The sequence below is a fragment of the Epinephelus moara genome, chromosome 17 (genome assembly GCF_006386435.1).
Source record: "Epinephelus moara isolate mb chromosome 17, YSFRI_EMoa_1.0, whole genome shotgun sequence".
Taxonomy (NCBI): Eukaryota; Metazoa; Chordata; class Actinopteri; order Perciformes; family Serranidae; genus Epinephelus; species Epinephelus moara.
The window spans coordinates 32,667,083-32,683,074 of NC_065522.1; the positions used below are offsets into that span (position 1 = coordinate 32,667,083).

General features: G+C 40.5%; 2 protein-coding genes across 5 annotated transcripts; one reads left to right on the forward strand and one right to left on the reverse strand.

The window, feature by feature from the left end:
• Window positions 1–1,750: 1,750 nt before the first annotated feature.
• Window positions 1,751–11,939, forward strand: LOC126403726 (aminoacyl tRNA synthase complex-interacting multifunctional protein 1-like). 3 transcript variants are annotated; one of them, XM_050066458.1, is made up of 7 exons: window positions 1,751–1,878; window positions 8,260–8,354; window positions 8,654–8,767; window positions 10,046–10,225; window positions 10,365–10,564; window positions 11,319–11,490; window positions 11,565–11,936. In XM_050066458.1, the coding sequence occupies exons 1-7, from the start codon at window positions 1,847–1,849 to the stop codon at window positions 11,729–11,731; spliced, it is 960 nt and encodes a 319-aa protein (XP_049922415.1). In that variant the 5' UTR covers window positions 1,751–1,846; the 3' UTR covers window positions 11,732–11,936. The 3 variants fall into 3 exon arrangements, with proteins under 3 accessions (XP_049922415.1, XP_049922418.1, XP_049922417.1); XM_050066461.1 differs by having other exon boundaries at window positions 1,817–1,878; window positions 8,654–8,701; window positions 11,565–11,939; XM_050066460.1 differs by lacking the exon at window positions 1,751–1,878 and adding an exon at window positions 2,406–5,125 and having other exon boundaries at window positions 11,565–11,937.
• Window positions 11,940–12,042: 103 nt separating this feature from the next.
• On the reverse strand, window positions 12,043–15,443 carry LOC126403727 (GTPase IMAP family member GIMD1-like). Of its 2 annotated transcripts, none has more exons than XM_050066462.1 (5): window positions 15,415–15,443; window positions 15,255–15,323; window positions 14,584–14,763; window positions 14,233–14,495; window positions 12,043–14,125 (listed from the first exon to the last, which is right to left on the reverse strand). In XM_050066462.1, exons 3-5 carry the CDS (start codon window positions 14,747–14,749, stop codon window positions 13,844–13,846), a joined length of 711 nt encoding a protein of 236 aa, XP_049922419.1. In that variant the 5' UTR covers window positions 14,750–14,763; window positions 15,255–15,323; window positions 15,415–15,443; the 3' UTR covers window positions 12,043–13,843. The 2 variants fall into 2 exon arrangements, with proteins under 2 accessions (XP_049922419.1, XP_049922420.1); XM_050066463.1 differs by having other exon boundaries at window positions 15,255–15,326; window positions 15,415–15,438.
• Window positions 15,444–15,992: the final 549 nt, after the last annotated feature.

Consider the following 15,992-nt stretch of genomic DNA (forward strand, 5'->3'; position numbering starts at 1 on the left):
TTTGCTCAGTGACTGACAAAAAAAAAGAAGCAAAACCAAACACGTACATAACAACGTTGGATTCAGACACCACAGCTGACAGATGAGTTTCACTGTACATGAATATCTGCTCACAAATCTTTGTGTTTTTATTTCACTCGCTTGTAAAAAATAAAAACATCTGTAAGTGTCACATGTTAGTTCCCACTGTCAGGTCCTGATGCAGAACATCAGAGCATGTTTGGAGAGAAGAGAACCCCCTGATGATGATGACGATGATGATGATGATGATGGAGAGGAAGTAAACTGCGGAGGAAGTCTGGTGTGATGGTGGTTGTAGTTCTGGGCTTTCTCCACCAGAGGGAGCTGTTCATGTGCCGGCAAACACCTTGAACACCTCAAACACACTGCTGTACTGAATCTATATATACACACACTCATGTACACACTCTCTGCATACTGACGGCTTGTATTACACTGAGAAGGTTTGATCCCTCCTGACCTCAGCTGCTCAGACACACCTATAGATTTATTGATCCATTGATTGTAAAGCTGAGTTTTAATGAGGTCAGGAAGAAAAACAATACAGGAACACTGAATCCACACTGTGCTGTCAAACATTAGAGACACATCCAATAATATCTTTTTACTTGTTAAAGTAGACAGACAGACAGTCAGACAGACAGACAGACAGACAAGATGTGTGAGAGAAGAAGAAGAAGCCGGTAACAACATGGAGAAATCTACATCCAGAGCCGTGACTTTTTGGACGGACCAAATGTACAGAGCTGTAAAGTTGTCCACCATGGTAGCAGTTAGCTGCTAGCTAACCGTAGCTAACTTGTTTGTCCATTGTTTGGTCTGTGACGTAATAGGTCAACAGGAAAAAGGTCCAATACTAACAAGCTGAAAGGGGGCATATCTCCACCTATCGTAGAGGAGTCGCACATACTTGGCTCAATAAATGGATTCCCCTCCCGTGCTTGTATACTGGGACAAGGACAGTAGGCCAGTTAGATGTCCTCGTCCAGCTGCAACTGGAGCTCCACTTCACTGTTACCATGGAAACGTTTATTAAAATATTCTGAAAAATTATTTTTTTTGCACTTTTGGATATTTTACTAAAAACTCAAATTTTCCGAACTATAAATAATAGAATTAAAAAGAATAAAGAATAAATGAATAATATACAAAAAGTACTGACTTAAGTAAAGGAGCTGAATATTTCCTGCAACACTACACAATACAAAGTGAAAAAGGCTAAAAATAAAGAATAAAAAAAATAAAAAGAATAAAAAATAAATAAATAAAAGTACTTCAAAATAAAGAATGAATACAAATAAAATAATACATAAAAATATAATAAAGTTCTAACTCATGTAAAGGATCTGAATATTTTTTCCAAAAGAATAAAATAAAACATAAAAGAGTTAAAATGATTAAATAAAAAATAGACTAAAAGTACTTAGAAAGGTCCTTGAAAATAAAAAATAACATAAAAAATAAAGAAAATAATAAATAAAGGAATAAATAAAAAATATGTAAACAATCTGAATATTTCTTCCACCACAGTACAGTACAAAGTAAACAACAACAACAACAACAACAACAACAACAACATCAAAACATAAAGTCCATCAAATAAACATAAAACACAATCTTCACCCAGTCAAAGCAAATTAAAATGGAGACGTTTATCAGATGTCTCATTACGGTGGAGTCTTGTTCTGTGATTTTAAAATGGGAGGTGTTTGACCTTTGACCTCCACCCAGCTGTAGATGGAAACAGACAGCTGACAGATAGTGTGTCTCAGCTGAAGACAAACTCTTTCTGTGTCTCACCATCCGACCGACAACATCGTGCAACATGGACAACGCTGACAACCTGTTTCATCCCAGGTACGACCTACAAACCTGTGTGTTTGTGTGTGTGTCTGTGTGTGTGTGTGTGTGTGTGTGTGTAATATGAAGATTGAAACTCCTCACAGAGGGCGTTTAAAGGTTGACTCAAAGTCTGCAAAGTGGTCATGAAATCATTCTTCTCTTGTTTTCAGAAGCTGTTTTAATCAGATTTAACAGATTAAAGGTTTTATTTTCTCCTTAAATAATGTTTTGTTGTTGTTGTTGTTGTTGTTGTTTACCTTTGATTCATTTTCCTGTCTGTCATTTCATCTGGTGTAAATATGAAACATGAAAGTTGTCCTGATGTAACTTCATCCAAGTTCTGTATCTAAGTACAAATTTAAGGTAAGTATTTTGATTTTATGCTACGTGACACTTCGACAACATGTGAGGTAAATATTGTACTTTTACTTCACTGTATTTATCTGACAGCTTTAGTTACTCTCCACGTGAATATTTCACACACTGTTTTATAAATTCAACATGTGATAGGTTTAAAAGATTATGTTTATATAGATGAAACAGTAAATATAGTTGTTGAACACATTCAGATGCTGCATGGACTGAAAAAACAATACAATCACAACTCCAAATATATAGAGAATAAAATACTTTATATGTAAACGTAACACTTTGAATGGAGCCATTTTGTAGAGTCAATACTTTAACTTTAAATACTTTAAGTACAATTTTCTGCTGATACAGTTTTTACACTTAAATAAGACTTTCACCTCTAACAGAGTATTTCTTTATTGAAGTGTCGCTACAGTCTGAGAGCTTCTCCCACCTCTGTTGTAGTTTGTCTCGTAGCAGCTCGTGTTATTTATAGCAGGAGGCCTGGCTGCAGCTGTTTCTGCATTTCAGTGGTTCAGCAGCTGCTGCCTGTTTGTGTGTGTGTGAGTGTCTGTTTTGCTGCCGCTGTGGGGACCCCAGTTTCATTCGGGGACAACAGGTGGGGTCCACACAAGGTCATGTATTATAATTTAGGGGTAAGACTATTGGTTGAGTTGAGGGTAAAGCAGGAGCTCTCAAACTTAAGATAATGTAATCCCAAACACCGGCCTACTCAGTGAAAGTCACCCCGACCCAACTCTGACTGCTGCCCCCTCCACTTTTGTTGTTGTCCTTAACGGTCATGAAATACAACAAACAACAAAATACAGAAACAACAACAGGAAAATAAAAATAAATAAACATAACAGAGAACACAATGCAGCGCAACAGAGGATGAAATTAATTCAAGGTGTCAATCAATCGTGCACCAACAAAAACAGGTCTTCAGCAGTGTCTTGAAGGTTCCTGTTGTCGGAGCAGTTTTTATGTGAAGAAGCTGCAACAATCCACACGTGTTACCTGGACGTGTCTCACACCTGGTGTGAGGTCAGCACATTGTGTGTTCACATGACTGAGAAATTAAATAGAATGAAAAAGATGTAATATATGAACAGAAATCAGTTTAAATTGACCCCAACAAGATTAATTTTTCATGAGTTATTGTATAAAAAACTTTTAATTTTAGGTGTATTTCCCTTCAGTAATGAACTTGTCTTGATGTGTGTGTGTGTGTGTGTGTGTGTGTGTGTGTGTGTGTGTGTGTGTGTGTGTGTCGAAGACAGCTGAGTGTTTGTATATGTAAATGTTAACCAGACTCACAGCAGACGGGTGCGTCAGTTGCTTTCTGTTTATCATTATGCAAATAGGCTGGTTGCAGTGAGCCTGTGTGTGTGTGTGTGTGTGTGTGTGTGTGTGTGTGTGTGTGTGTATACACAGGGCTTTGATGGTATTAATGCGGACGTTCCTTCATCACAGATAACATCTATCAGAACTTGAATGACGGCTCTTTCTATGCTTTCATGTTCACTCTCTTTTCTCTGGTCCTGTTGTGCTGGAGTTTGTGGAGATCTGGTGAGCAGTGGTGAAAAAGTAAATGTGGTAATACAGCAAGGTGAAATCCTTCACTACAAGTCAAAGTTGTTAAATTAGGAAATACTTAAGTAAAAGTTTGGAAGCAAAATGTGACGTAAAACATAAAACATCATGACATCATCGTGTAAACAGGATTATTATCACTGGTGCATCTGTTGCACTTTTTAAACAGAAATTGTGCAAATCTGCAGGAAAGCCCAATCAGTTTTCTTTCAGCATTGGCAGTATAAAAACAAAATCAGGGAGTGCAGCAAAATGCCGCCTACCTACTTTTGTTTATACAGAATGTACCTTTTTCGGGGCAATGGGGGGCGTGAGCAAGTAACAAAACGTGTAGCTCAACGTGTGACGTAAACAGTGACGTGGGAGGGAAGCCGCGGCTGGTCAGTCCTTCAGTGATTCTCTCGTAAGTCGGCCCGTTCTTCACCGTCCCCGTCATCTGACGGTTAATGGCCTCTTCGTTTGCGAGGACAAGGAGGGCGCGCAATTCCTTGTCTCCCCAGTTGCTCATCTTTACAGTGTCTGTCAGGTTTGTGTTTCCCTCTTGCTACTAGCTGCTCGCTAATTCCTGCTATCAGCTGTTTCCTGTTTATCCTGCAGCGTCATCAACAGCTCCTCCCACACGTCATCAACAGGTCCTCCCGTTCTGTTTAAACTAAAAGGGTTCCACCAATATGTCTACCCTATGAGGTGGAAAATTGGGCACTTCGGATCTAAACGCTCACAGCTTGCCGGCAAAACGGCCCAACATTTGCCGAAAATCTGGCAGTGTAAAAGGGGCTTATGTTTAAACTGCATTTAGTTTGTCGAAGTGGAGTTAGTTTTAACTTCCTAACAAAGTAGTATAAAAACTTTATTTTTTAGTGCAGTAAAATTATTTACACCTGTGTTTATTTTAAATCAACTTGAAAATGTTCTAGAAATAAAACGTCTCTGTAGCTTAAAGCAGGAAAGTCATGGCACAAGAGCTGTTTTTAAAAAAAAATTCTTAAAGATTTATGTAAAAACACAGGCTGCAATATTCCAAATGCACAAGCACCTTCATAAGAAACTAAAACTTAAAGTACAATATTTCTTGCTTAAATGAATCACAGTAGAGGGATAAGGGAGTCGAAAACAGGAATCTTCAAGTATTTGTACTTCAGAACAGGATTTTAATAAACGTACTTTCCACCTGTTCACCTTTGTTTTCTCTTTCAAATAAGTCGGTCTAACCTGTTGAAGCCAAGCAGCAACTTCTGAGGCTGAAACATGAAGCCAGTGCTGAAGTGCCAAAAACTGCAGTTCCTCTAATGACCACTAGAGGCTGGCTCCAAGAGTGAGTCATTCCCCACAGACTCCCATGTTAACATGTAGAAATAATCATGTTCACAGCCTGGTCTCTATAGCTAGCTTTATATACAACTCACCTGTTTATATTTTATTAAGTAACAAATAATAAGGGGCGTGGCCTCTTTGACTGACAGCTGGGTGCCGTTGCTGGGCAACTAGTTATAATGTGACCATGATAAAAACCCAGATTCACAGAGCGTAGACTTAACTGTTGCTATTTCAGTGTGTTTTCAGTTAATAAAAGTTAACTGTGACGTTTTAGTCTAAAAAAAAAGTCATATATTTATCTTATCTGACATTTTTCCCGATTTTGTTTCAAATATTTGCCTGTTGTTTGCTACCAAAAATTATCATTATCATAGTAAACCATAGCTGTAAATGCACAATGATTTAAACATTAATTCATACCTATGTCTATAAAGCTTTTAGATAATGGTCAATAAATCCAGAATCGGCACTAGGTCTTGATGATTTGAAGATTTGTGTTTTTGGACAGGTATTTTTAGTGCCTGATGTTATTTATTTATCTTTTTGTTTAGTTTGTTACATTTAGGGTATAATGTTCAAATGCTTGATCTTGGTGTTAACTAAGCTAGCAGTAAACAAAGAAGCAGTCCCAAATGCTTGTTAGGAGGCAGGTTGGGTCACGAAAAACCGGACTTCCCCTGGAGTCATGTGTTTGGATCTCAACAAACGAGTGAACTTTGAGTCATTTTAAGGTTTGTCTTCACCGTGTTTCTTCCGTAAACCTAATCACAGTAAATTAACGTTGATTATGTAACGTTACGTTAAGAACATTCATGGGGCGCTAATTCGTAGGATATCATATGAACCATTCAATGAGAATACATTGCATCCAAATATGAATACTTCTGGCTCCAAAAAAACAAGATGGCGACGGCCAAAATGCCAAACTCAAGGCTTCACAACGGGAGCCAACAAACCAATGGGTGACATCAGGGTGATGAGTTTGGCATTCTGGCCGTCGCCATCTTGTTTTTTGACTACATCCATTATTTATACAGTGTAAGGTTGAAACAGCACCTGACGGGGAAAAAGAATAATCCTTAAATTCAAATGGACGAGTGCTTTCTAAAATAAGTACTGAAATGATGAAGACAAACAGCAGCTCTGTTTTTGGCAACCGTTCACTGAGGGATCTCTGCAGGCTGACAGGTGTGAACTCTACTCGACTCGTCAAACAGGAAGTGCTTTGAGGCGGATGGAGACAACAGGAGTCGTTTCTGTTTTGATACAGAAATGAAATGACAAACAAACTTCCCTTTATCAATTAATTCTGACATTTCACACTCTGTGTGTGTCGAGCCCTCTGGCACTGACAACAATGACATCCTCAAGATACCATCTGTAGAAATGTTTGACCTCTGTGATCATGACATCACTGCCTGTCGCATTTCCCTACTGTCAGTCATGTTTTGGCCACGCCCACTGCAGTGTCACTGAAAATAGTGCCGATCATAAAGTCAGTTGAACCCTTTCATTTACATTTTGATTTGTTACATCTGTTTGAGGGATGTGAAGAATCAAATGACAAACTTAGACATGACTTGGACTTGGTCAAACTGACTTGAGACATGATTTAAACTTGTTCTAACTGACTGCAGACTTGACTTGAACTCATCTCAGCTTACTTGACATTTGACCTGAACTCACCCCAGTCCACTTGAGGCTGGACCTATTGCAACTGACTTGAGACTTAATTTGGCCATGTCTCAGTTGACTGGAGACCTGACTGGAACTTATTTCAACTGACTTGAGACTTGACCTGAACATGTCTCACTTTAGACTTGACTATGCCTTTTTGCAACAGACTTGATTTTAACTTGCATCTGGTCAGACTTGAACTTACCCCAATCCACTTGAGACTGGACGTATACTTGTTGCAACTGACTTTACACTTGATTTGAATTTATCTCAATCGATTTGAGACTTGATTTGAATTTGGCTCAGCTGAGACCTGACTGGAACTTGTTTCAAAGACTTGAGACTCGACCTGACCTTAGCTCAATCAACATAAGGCTGGACATTTTACTGCAACTTCCTTGAGCCTTGATTTCATTTGGTCTTGCTCTAATTTAGACTTGACTTGAACTTGTTCCAACTGACTTGAGACTTGACCTGAACATGTCTCAGTTTAGATTTGACTAGACCTTTCTGCAACAGACTCGAGACTTGATTTGAACTTGCATCTATTCAGACTTGACTTGAATTTGTCTCCATGTACTTGACATTTTACCTGAACTTGTCCCAGTCCACTTGAGACTGGACTTTGACTCGACTCTAATGACTTGCAACATGATTTAAATTTCTGTCCATCAACCTAAGACTTGATCTGAACTTGTCTCAGCTGAGACCAAACTTGATACTTGACTTGGCCTTGTCTCTGTTGACTGGAGACCTGACTGGAGCTTATTTCAACTGACTTGAGACTCAACCTGAACTTAACTCACTCAGCTTGAGGCTGGCTTCAACTGGCTTGCAGCTCGATTTCATTCAGTCTCAATCAAACTTTGACCTGATTTTGACTTGTTCCAACTGACTTGAGACTTGACATGAACATGTTTCAGTTTAGATTTGACTAGACCTGTCTGCAACAGACTTGAGACTTGAATTTAACCTGCATCTGGTCAGACTTGACTTGAACTTGTATTAGCTTACTTGAAACTTGAACTAAACTTACCCCAGTCCACTTGGGACTAGACTTTGACTTGTTCCAACTGACTTGGGACTTGCCTCAGTTTAGACTTGACTCTACCTTTTTACAGCTGACTTGAGACTTGATTTGAACTTTTCTCAGCTGAGACCTGAATTTGACTTGTGACTCGCCATGAGACGTGATCGTGTCTCAGTTGACCTGAGACGTGACACAAAGGTCTTTTAGACACCGACATCACACGTGACCTTTGTTCCATCAGGTCTTCATGAAGGTGAAACACAGCTTCGAGAGTTTGGGAGTAAATTTAGAGAATTTATTTTTCCTTCACACATTTGGAGCTTCCTGTGAGAAAATTGACTTTTGTCTCTTTGTCTCTTGTTTCCTGTCGCTGCTGTCGCCTCTGTCTGTCTGTCTCACCCTCTGTCTGTCTGTCTGTCTCTCAGCCTGGCAGCGGCTCTCATGAAGCTCGATCCAGAAGACGGCGAGCAGATCATGGAGTATTTTAAAACTCACGCGCTGCTGACGAGAGAAAAAGCACGTAAGAACTTCCTCTGATAAATGTTCTGCATGATCCATTAGCTGATGTCATGTTCATGGTGACTCCAACAACTCATCTCCTGTGAATGTGAGATCAGTGATCAATCAACACGTTAACATTTTCTCTGGTTCCTGCTTTGATTTCAAATCTCACGTGTCTGTAGAAGAGTCACATGATGTGCAGCAGGTTCATGTTCATGGAGCTGGTGGAGGAGCTGACACATGATGTGCAGCAGGTTCATGTTCATGGTGGTAAGACGCCCCCTTGTGGACGAGATGAACTCTGTGTGTGTGTTTCAGTGCTGCAGGCGTCAGTCAGAGATCAGAAGAAGCTGCTGGTCGAAAACGGTAAACTGAAGAAAGACATCGAGCAGCTGAGAGCTCAGCTGCAGGAGAAACAGAGGAGACGCACCAGTAAACATACACACACATGCATGAAACATGCACACACACACGCACACACACATGCACACACACGTGATCTCCAGTGACATACTGCATTTCCAAACCCTGAACCTGATACTTATCTTAATCCTAAAACCAAGTCTTAACCCTTAAACAGCCCTTTGAGACACAAGAGCAAAACTAAATATGTTCTACAGCTGCTCTACATTTTTAAAAATGTCCCAAATGTCCCCACTGTCCAGATAATGTCCCCACTGTCCAGATAATGTCCCCCAAAGTCTTCAAAGAGCTGTAAAAATGTTTTGTAAAAATAAGCAACATTTCTTTAAACATAAAGTTAAAAAAACATGAACATTTTTCCAAAACATTTTACTTTCCATCAAATGTTCCCACTTTTCAAAATGTCCCCACTTCCCACAATGTCCTCAATGTGCTCAGTTTTCAATAAATGTCTTGAAGTTCCAAAATATCCTACTTTCCATAGGTCTCCACTATTCAAAATGTCCTCACTTTGTGTAAAAGTTCTCGCTTTCAGGAAATGAATCAATCATTTTGTAAAAACATCCCATTTTTAAAAAATGCCCTCACTTTTCAATTAATGCCCTCAAGTTCCAAAATATCCTTACTTAAATGTCCTTGCTTTGCATTCAAGTTCTCACTTTCCAAAAATGTCCCCACTTTTTAAAATGCCCTGACATTGTTAAAATATCCCCATTTTCAATAAATGTCTTCAAGTTCCAATATTCTTACTTTCCATGTAATGTTCTCACTTTCTGTAAATGTATTAATTCTGTGAAAATATCCCCACTTACTAAAATGTCCTCACTTTGTTTAAATGTTCTATCTTATCTTTTCTAAAATGTTTCAATAAATGCCTATAAGTTATAAAATGTCCTTACTCTCCATAGATTGTCCTCACTTTTCTAAAATGTCCTCACTCTCAAAGACGTCCTGACTGTCCCAGATTACAGTCTCTTTTTAAAAGGCCCCGACTCTCCAGTTCTAAAACTCAACCTGGTCCTCACAAAGACAGAGACGGGGACATGCAGACACACATACGGACAACTGTGGATGATTTTCTTTCCCTCTGAGCTGACTGTGGTCAGATTTAAATAACTCCGGAGTGGATTATTTTTAACTTAATAAGAACTTTATTAAGTCAAACCCTTCTGGAGATTTGTCTCAAAGATAACAAACAGCCGGGACATGAAATTAAATTCCTGCATTTATTTACCGACAATACGACATCACTTAAAAAACCATCACATCTCTTTTTCTGTCTTTCAGCCAAGGCTTTATTCTCCCTGGCCCCGTCTCCTCCAACTGTTAACCCCGCCCCCACAACACCTGTCGATCAACCTCCATCCCCTGCTGGAGCAACAGCTGCTGTTCCTTCAAATGCCCCTCCCCCCTCCTCACATGACCACAGAGACAGACACAGCAGGAGGAGGAGAGGAGACAGGAAAGGTGAGATCAGGAAGGAGGAAAGGAAGCACGGTGGAAGTGGGAAAGGAAAGGATGGAACTGATAAGGAAATATAGAAAGTGAAAGCAAAGATGGAAGGAGGAGTATTTATAGACTGACTTTACGCTTTTCTGCCTCTCAGCTCGTCCGTCCTCTGACTCCTTCTCGTTGGAGGTGGAGCCTCGTGTCGATGTGTCGAGACTGGACCTGCGGGTTGGACGGATCCTCAGCGTCCGCCAGCACCCGCTGACAGACGCCATGTCCGTCCAGGAAGTGGACGTGGGAGAGAACGCACCCCGCACGGTCGTCAGCAAACTGGGAGTGAAAACGAACCAAGTGGTGGTAACTAATTACTTTATTCTAAAAATGTTTAAACTTTTCCCTTTAAATATGACATCATTCTCGAACTTTTACAAACTATTTTAAAAGCATTACAACTTATTTGACTGTTATTCATAATACATTCTGACTTTGTTCATGAAATATTTTGAATTAATTCTCAGAATGTTAAAACTGTCCTCTCAAAATATAATGACGTTATTCTCAGAATCAAAACATTTGACTACAACTTTATTCTTGAAGCTTTTATGGACTTAAATCTTCAAATACTGTGATTTTATTCTCTTTATATTAAGATTTTATTCTCAAAATGATACTTTATTCTTGAAATATTAGAACTTTTCCTCTAAATACATTATTCCAGGAATGAAATAAAATAAAATATTAATTTATTAAGTTATTATTTATGACACGACTTTAGTCTCAAAATATTATGACTTTAACTTCATTACGTTAAATCTTTATTTTATAAATATTACAACTTTTTTGTAATAATATCAATCAATTTCTGAATTTTTTTTTTCGCTAAATGTTTTGAAAAGTTAAAACTTTATTTTGATTACTACCTTATTCTTAGAAATTAAATTTTTTCTCTAACCTTTTAATTCTTGCTTTTCTTCATTATAATAATTTCTGTCACTTTGTTCTGTTTAGTTTGGTCCTTTTCTTTCTTTAATCTCTGTCTCTTTAATCTAAAATCTGTCGTTATTAAACATCATATTTATCATAACTAATTTCCCTCTGTGTCCGTCTGCAGCTTCAGGGCAGTCTAGCTGTGTTGCTATGCAACGTCAAGTCCTGTAAGCTGAGGGGCGTGGTCTCCCAGGCCCGCCTCCTCTGTTGCTCTACCTCTGATGACCACACTGAGCTGCTGACTCCGCCCACTGGCTCCACCCCCGGAGACAGAATCACCTTCCTCAACTACCCCGGTAAGCATGGCTACAACGATGAAATTAAATAACGAACCGATGAACCTGCTGTGACTCTGTCTGTGTGTGTTCAGGTGACCCGGACAGAGAGCTGCAGTCCAAACAGAGGGTGTGGGAGCTTCTCCAGCCCGACCTGCAGGTCGACTCTAAGGGCGTGGCCAACTACATGGGCTGCGGGTTCGAGGTGAAGGGGAAGGGGCTGTGCAGAGCGCCCACCCTCACCAACTGCGCCATCAGATAGACGCCACGAGGGGTGACATCATCGAGGACAAGACATGCTGCAGACGTGATGGTCACCAGAGTGCTTTTATTGTGAAAAACCAGCTCAGCTGTGGCAAAGCAACAACAAAAATCAGCTGCTGACGATCACTCACCAGCTGGTGCGGTTAGCTTATGAAAGAGAAATTCATTTTCCTTTAATCACTGTTTATTGATTAAAAATCTGAAACCACAGTCATCTGTTTCCTCAAGTGATCTGTTTACACGTGACCCGAGGAAAGGAAGGAAGTTGATTAGACAGAAGATATTAAGCTGTGGTGACGTATTGTTTGTCACAGTTCAGTGTACGATAACATTAGTTAGTATTTTATGTAACAAAAAAAAGCCTTTTAGGTACAGATGTGGGGATTAAATGCCACTGGGAAACACTGTGATATGCAGTTAAAAACATCAGGTGTGGTGTCACAAAAGTGTGTCCTTGAGTGTTCTTGTTGACAAAGGACCTGAGGAAATGAAGGCCGATGCTAAAGGTCCAAAAACAAACAAACAAGTGTGTCAGTTTGGGACTAAAGCAGTTTTTTAAAAGCATTTTATGTGAAAAAAAAGCCTTTTAAGTATAAATCTGGGGGATTACAACTAAAGCCCTGTTCAGACAGGATTAGTTTAACGTGGAGACGTGAGGTAAGGTAATTATTACCAGGGATTTTAGTCCCGTCCAAACGCGCCATGTCTGTAATCATTAACGTTGCTCAACGTTACGGATACGGGCCAAACGGAGCAGTACCACTGGGAACCGTGGGGGCAGTGTTGCTGTCACTACCCGATACGTAGCTCTAGTGAGACACGAAGAAGAAATAACAATTCAGTTTCTGTCATCGGCAGTACCAGAGAAAAGAATTCTCCGTCCTCCAGTCGCGATGTATTTAACGGCCTCACCGACCACCGCCTCCTACAACGCTGCCTCTGTTTTTGTCTCTTATGCAAGAGGTACATTATCAATATCTCCTCCACAGTCGCCATGTTTGTTTTTGAGTTTGCTGTTGTCATAAACTTTAGACGCTGGGCTGCCCCCTGGTGGATATATTGGTTAACATCCATGCCAACGTAAAGGACGCATGGAAGTATGTGGGCAGTGACAGTAACATCGTTTGAAACGGACGTATACGTTATCGTATGTAAAGGGAGCATAAATGGGCCTTTACGGATAATGTCAGTAAAAATTACGGCGACTTTTACCTTCTGTAAAACGGTCCGGGGAAAATACCTCGGGTATATTAATCCCATATGAACGCGATCCTCTGTAAAAATATCTGTAAATATTTCGTCCTGTTTACAACCATTTTTCCACGTTTTTTCGATGATGGAGGCGCTTGAAGAAGCATCCGGTGTTGTCAGCAGTCGTGATAGTGGACATTCTTCTAATGATCGCATAGACCAATCAAAAAGGTCGAGAAGAAAGCACTTTTCAGAGCCACAAGACTTCTGGTTGTGTTAGGTCGGCCTAATGTAAATCCATATTGCTGATCGTTGTGTGCACACAATCCTGATCATGGGCAATGTTTCATATTGGGTTAATCATTCATTATTATCATCCTTCAGCTGATGCTCACAGGAAGCAACGTAGCACGCACATGCCATTTCTTGTCCCGTGTGAATCAGACATTTATATTACAGACATCCTGTGGTAAACTGACATTAGTCCACATCATGTATAACTAATCCCGTCTGAACAGTACTTAAATCGAGGAGATGCAGCAATGTGTTGATGACAACACCAAAGTTTAGTGGCTGTAATGCTGCTGGAAAATGCCACGATGTGTTGGTAAACAGGTTCTGTGGCTTTTACACAAAGTCAGCTCAGATACTACGTCACGTTAGAAACATGGATATGACACATATGAAACGGTCAAATGAAACATATTTGTGGTTTGCAGAAACATACAACAGACATTTTCTTCAGGCAGTTGGGCTGCTGACTCTCGCCCTTTTTCACCTTTACATGGGAGGGGCCAGAGAATTTGGCTGAACCAAACTGTCAAATCGGAGCCGACACATATGTACGATACCTCTGAGCAGAGAAAGCTTTCGTTCTGTTGGAGGATCGTACGTCAGTGTGGAGCCGTTAGTGCACCGTTTAAAGCTCAGATTGAGGCTCCGTCTGCACCGTCAGAGCTCTGTGATGGTTCCTGGCTGAGAGGCGGAGCAGTCGCTCTCTCAGCGGTCGTCCTCTGACTGACGGCCAATCACAGCTGTTGTCCAAGAACAAGACTCCTCCTCCCACCTCTTCAGCCAGAGCTCTCAGCCAATCACTGGTCTGTGTCAGGTAGACTGACGGGTGAAGCCCCGCCTCCTTCAGGTGGTCAGCGTGTGTGAGGACGAGTAAAGCATGACGACGCCATTCAGGACCGAAGAGAGTCTGAAAACACAGAACACACAAAATCACCCAAAACATCCTGTACGTCACTGTGTGTGTGTGTGTATGTGTGTGTGTGTGAGTGCGTGTGTGTGTGTGTGTGTCTGTACCTCCACGTGCTCCGTCAGGTGTGTGTTGCCGTGCAGCAGGTCAGCTCTCACAACAAGCACAAGTACATGCACACCCTCAGGGCACAGCTCATGCACGCGATGTGACTGGATCACATGAGGGGGCGTGTCTATCACTCTCAACATGAGGTCAGACTCCGCCCCCCGCCTTCTGAAGTACTTTGGGAAATTGCGGCTGAGCAGTTTGTGCTCCGTCGTCACGGAAATGCCAGAGATGCAGGTGCCTGTTTTAAATTCCTCTCCACCTGCCCGACAACACAAAGACAATAAAAGACAATAAAAGTAAAAATATTTCTACGATGTGATTTGGGCCAATCTGTAGATTCTACTGACCAATCAGAGCGTTCCCCACAGAGCTCCGCCCACTCTGCCTGTCGCCTAGCAACAGCACGCTCAGAGCCAGCACGTCCCGCTCGTTGTCACCGAGGCGACGACCCCAGCTGCTGAGGATTCTGGAGATGCTGTTGCCATGACGACTGCGTTCGGTGTCGAGATCCATCTCGTACGGACGAGCTGAGGCGAACGATCAACAACATTTGTTTACAACACTGAGTTTGACATTAAATATTTTTTGCTGTTAAATTATTTTATTTATAAAAACTTTCATGACTTTTCCTGATAAACAGCCTGCGCAGTAAACACCACATTTTGTTTCTGCTTTTTAATCTACACATTTTATTTATATAAATGCAATAAAACATTTAAAAAATTGTCTTACACAAGTTAAGTTGGTAAAATAATAAAAATCCCTCAGAAAACAAAGCGTCACTTTACTGTGAGTGTTTGTGTTTGTTATGATAGAAAATACTGATGATTTATTCAGGCACTTTTTGTTGATGCAGTGTCACTGATGGGAACAGAAAATAAAATTCACGTGTCAAAATGTTAAAACAACAACTTAAATGACATTTTGATCAGCTGATAATAAAACTATTTAACAGTCACTGTAACTTCCTGTTTTAGTGTTATCAGAAGGGTGGTGTGCAGACGAAGCAGTGACTCACTTTGGACTGAAGCTGAAACAGAAGTCCACCTGACTTCAGATGTCACGATCAAACCGATCGATGGTGAACCTGCTGATAAACACCTCAAGAATCAACTTTATATTTAAGAAGAGGAGATCGAAACTCTGCGATCAGATGCATTTACAAAGGAGAGTCTTACCTGCTTCACAGGAGAGGACCTGGACTGATCGATACTGGAGGGTGTGTGTGTGTGTGTGTGTGTGTGTGTGTGTGTGTGTGTGTAGTTGCTGGTTAAATAATAACCAGTCCGATCCATCTGTCTCTCACTCTACAGTTTTATGAGGTTGTAAAACAGACAAACATCCTGTAAATTTGGATTTAAAGGGACACTTTATAAAGGAAGTGTAGCGTGTGTGTGTTCTCATAATGAGGCCATGAGAGATAGTCATATTAACTTACAGTTACAGGTAACATGATATATTAACTCATTTTTATGATAGTAATAATTACTAGTCCATACCCGTTGAGTACAGCATACCATACCATGACTTAGTCATACCAAATATTAGAAAACAACACCAACATTGGTCCACAGGGGGAGCCACAGCGATCAGTCGCATTTTAGCCATTTTGAAGCATGTTTCTGTTGTTATAGCGCCACCCAGTTGCCAATTAGAGTTAAATTTCTCCAGTCACCTTGAGGCGTCCTGTTCTACATATCTACCAAGTTTAGTAAAAATCCATATGGCGGTTAGGCCTAGATAAGAAATGAGCTCT

Bases quoted from the DNA above. Each gene is read 5' to 3' on its own strand.
- LOC126403726 (XM_050066458.1), top strand. From the start codon at position 1,847: ATGGACAACGCTGACAACCTGTTTCATCCCAG. The intron at 10,226-10,364 runs GTGAGATCAGGA...TCTGCCTCTCAG, and splicing joins GAGGAGAGGAGACAGGAAAG to CTCGTCCGTCCTCTGACTCC. The intron at 11,491-11,564 runs GTAAGCATGGCT...GTGTGTGTTCAG, and splicing joins CACCTTCCTCAACTACCCCG to GTGACCCGGACAGAGAGCTG.
- LOC126403727 (XM_050066462.1), bottom strand. From the start codon at position 14,749: ATGGATCTCGACACCGAACGCAGTCGTCATGGCAACAGCATCTCCAGA. The intron at 14,496-14,583 runs GTCAGTAGAATC...GTTGTCGGGCAG, and splicing joins TGTGGGGAACGCTCTGATTG to GTGGAGAGGAATTTAAAACA. The intron at 14,126-14,232 runs GTACAGACACAC...CTGTGTTTTCAG, and splicing joins ACCTGACGGAGCACGTGGAG to ACTCTCTTCGGTCCTGAATG.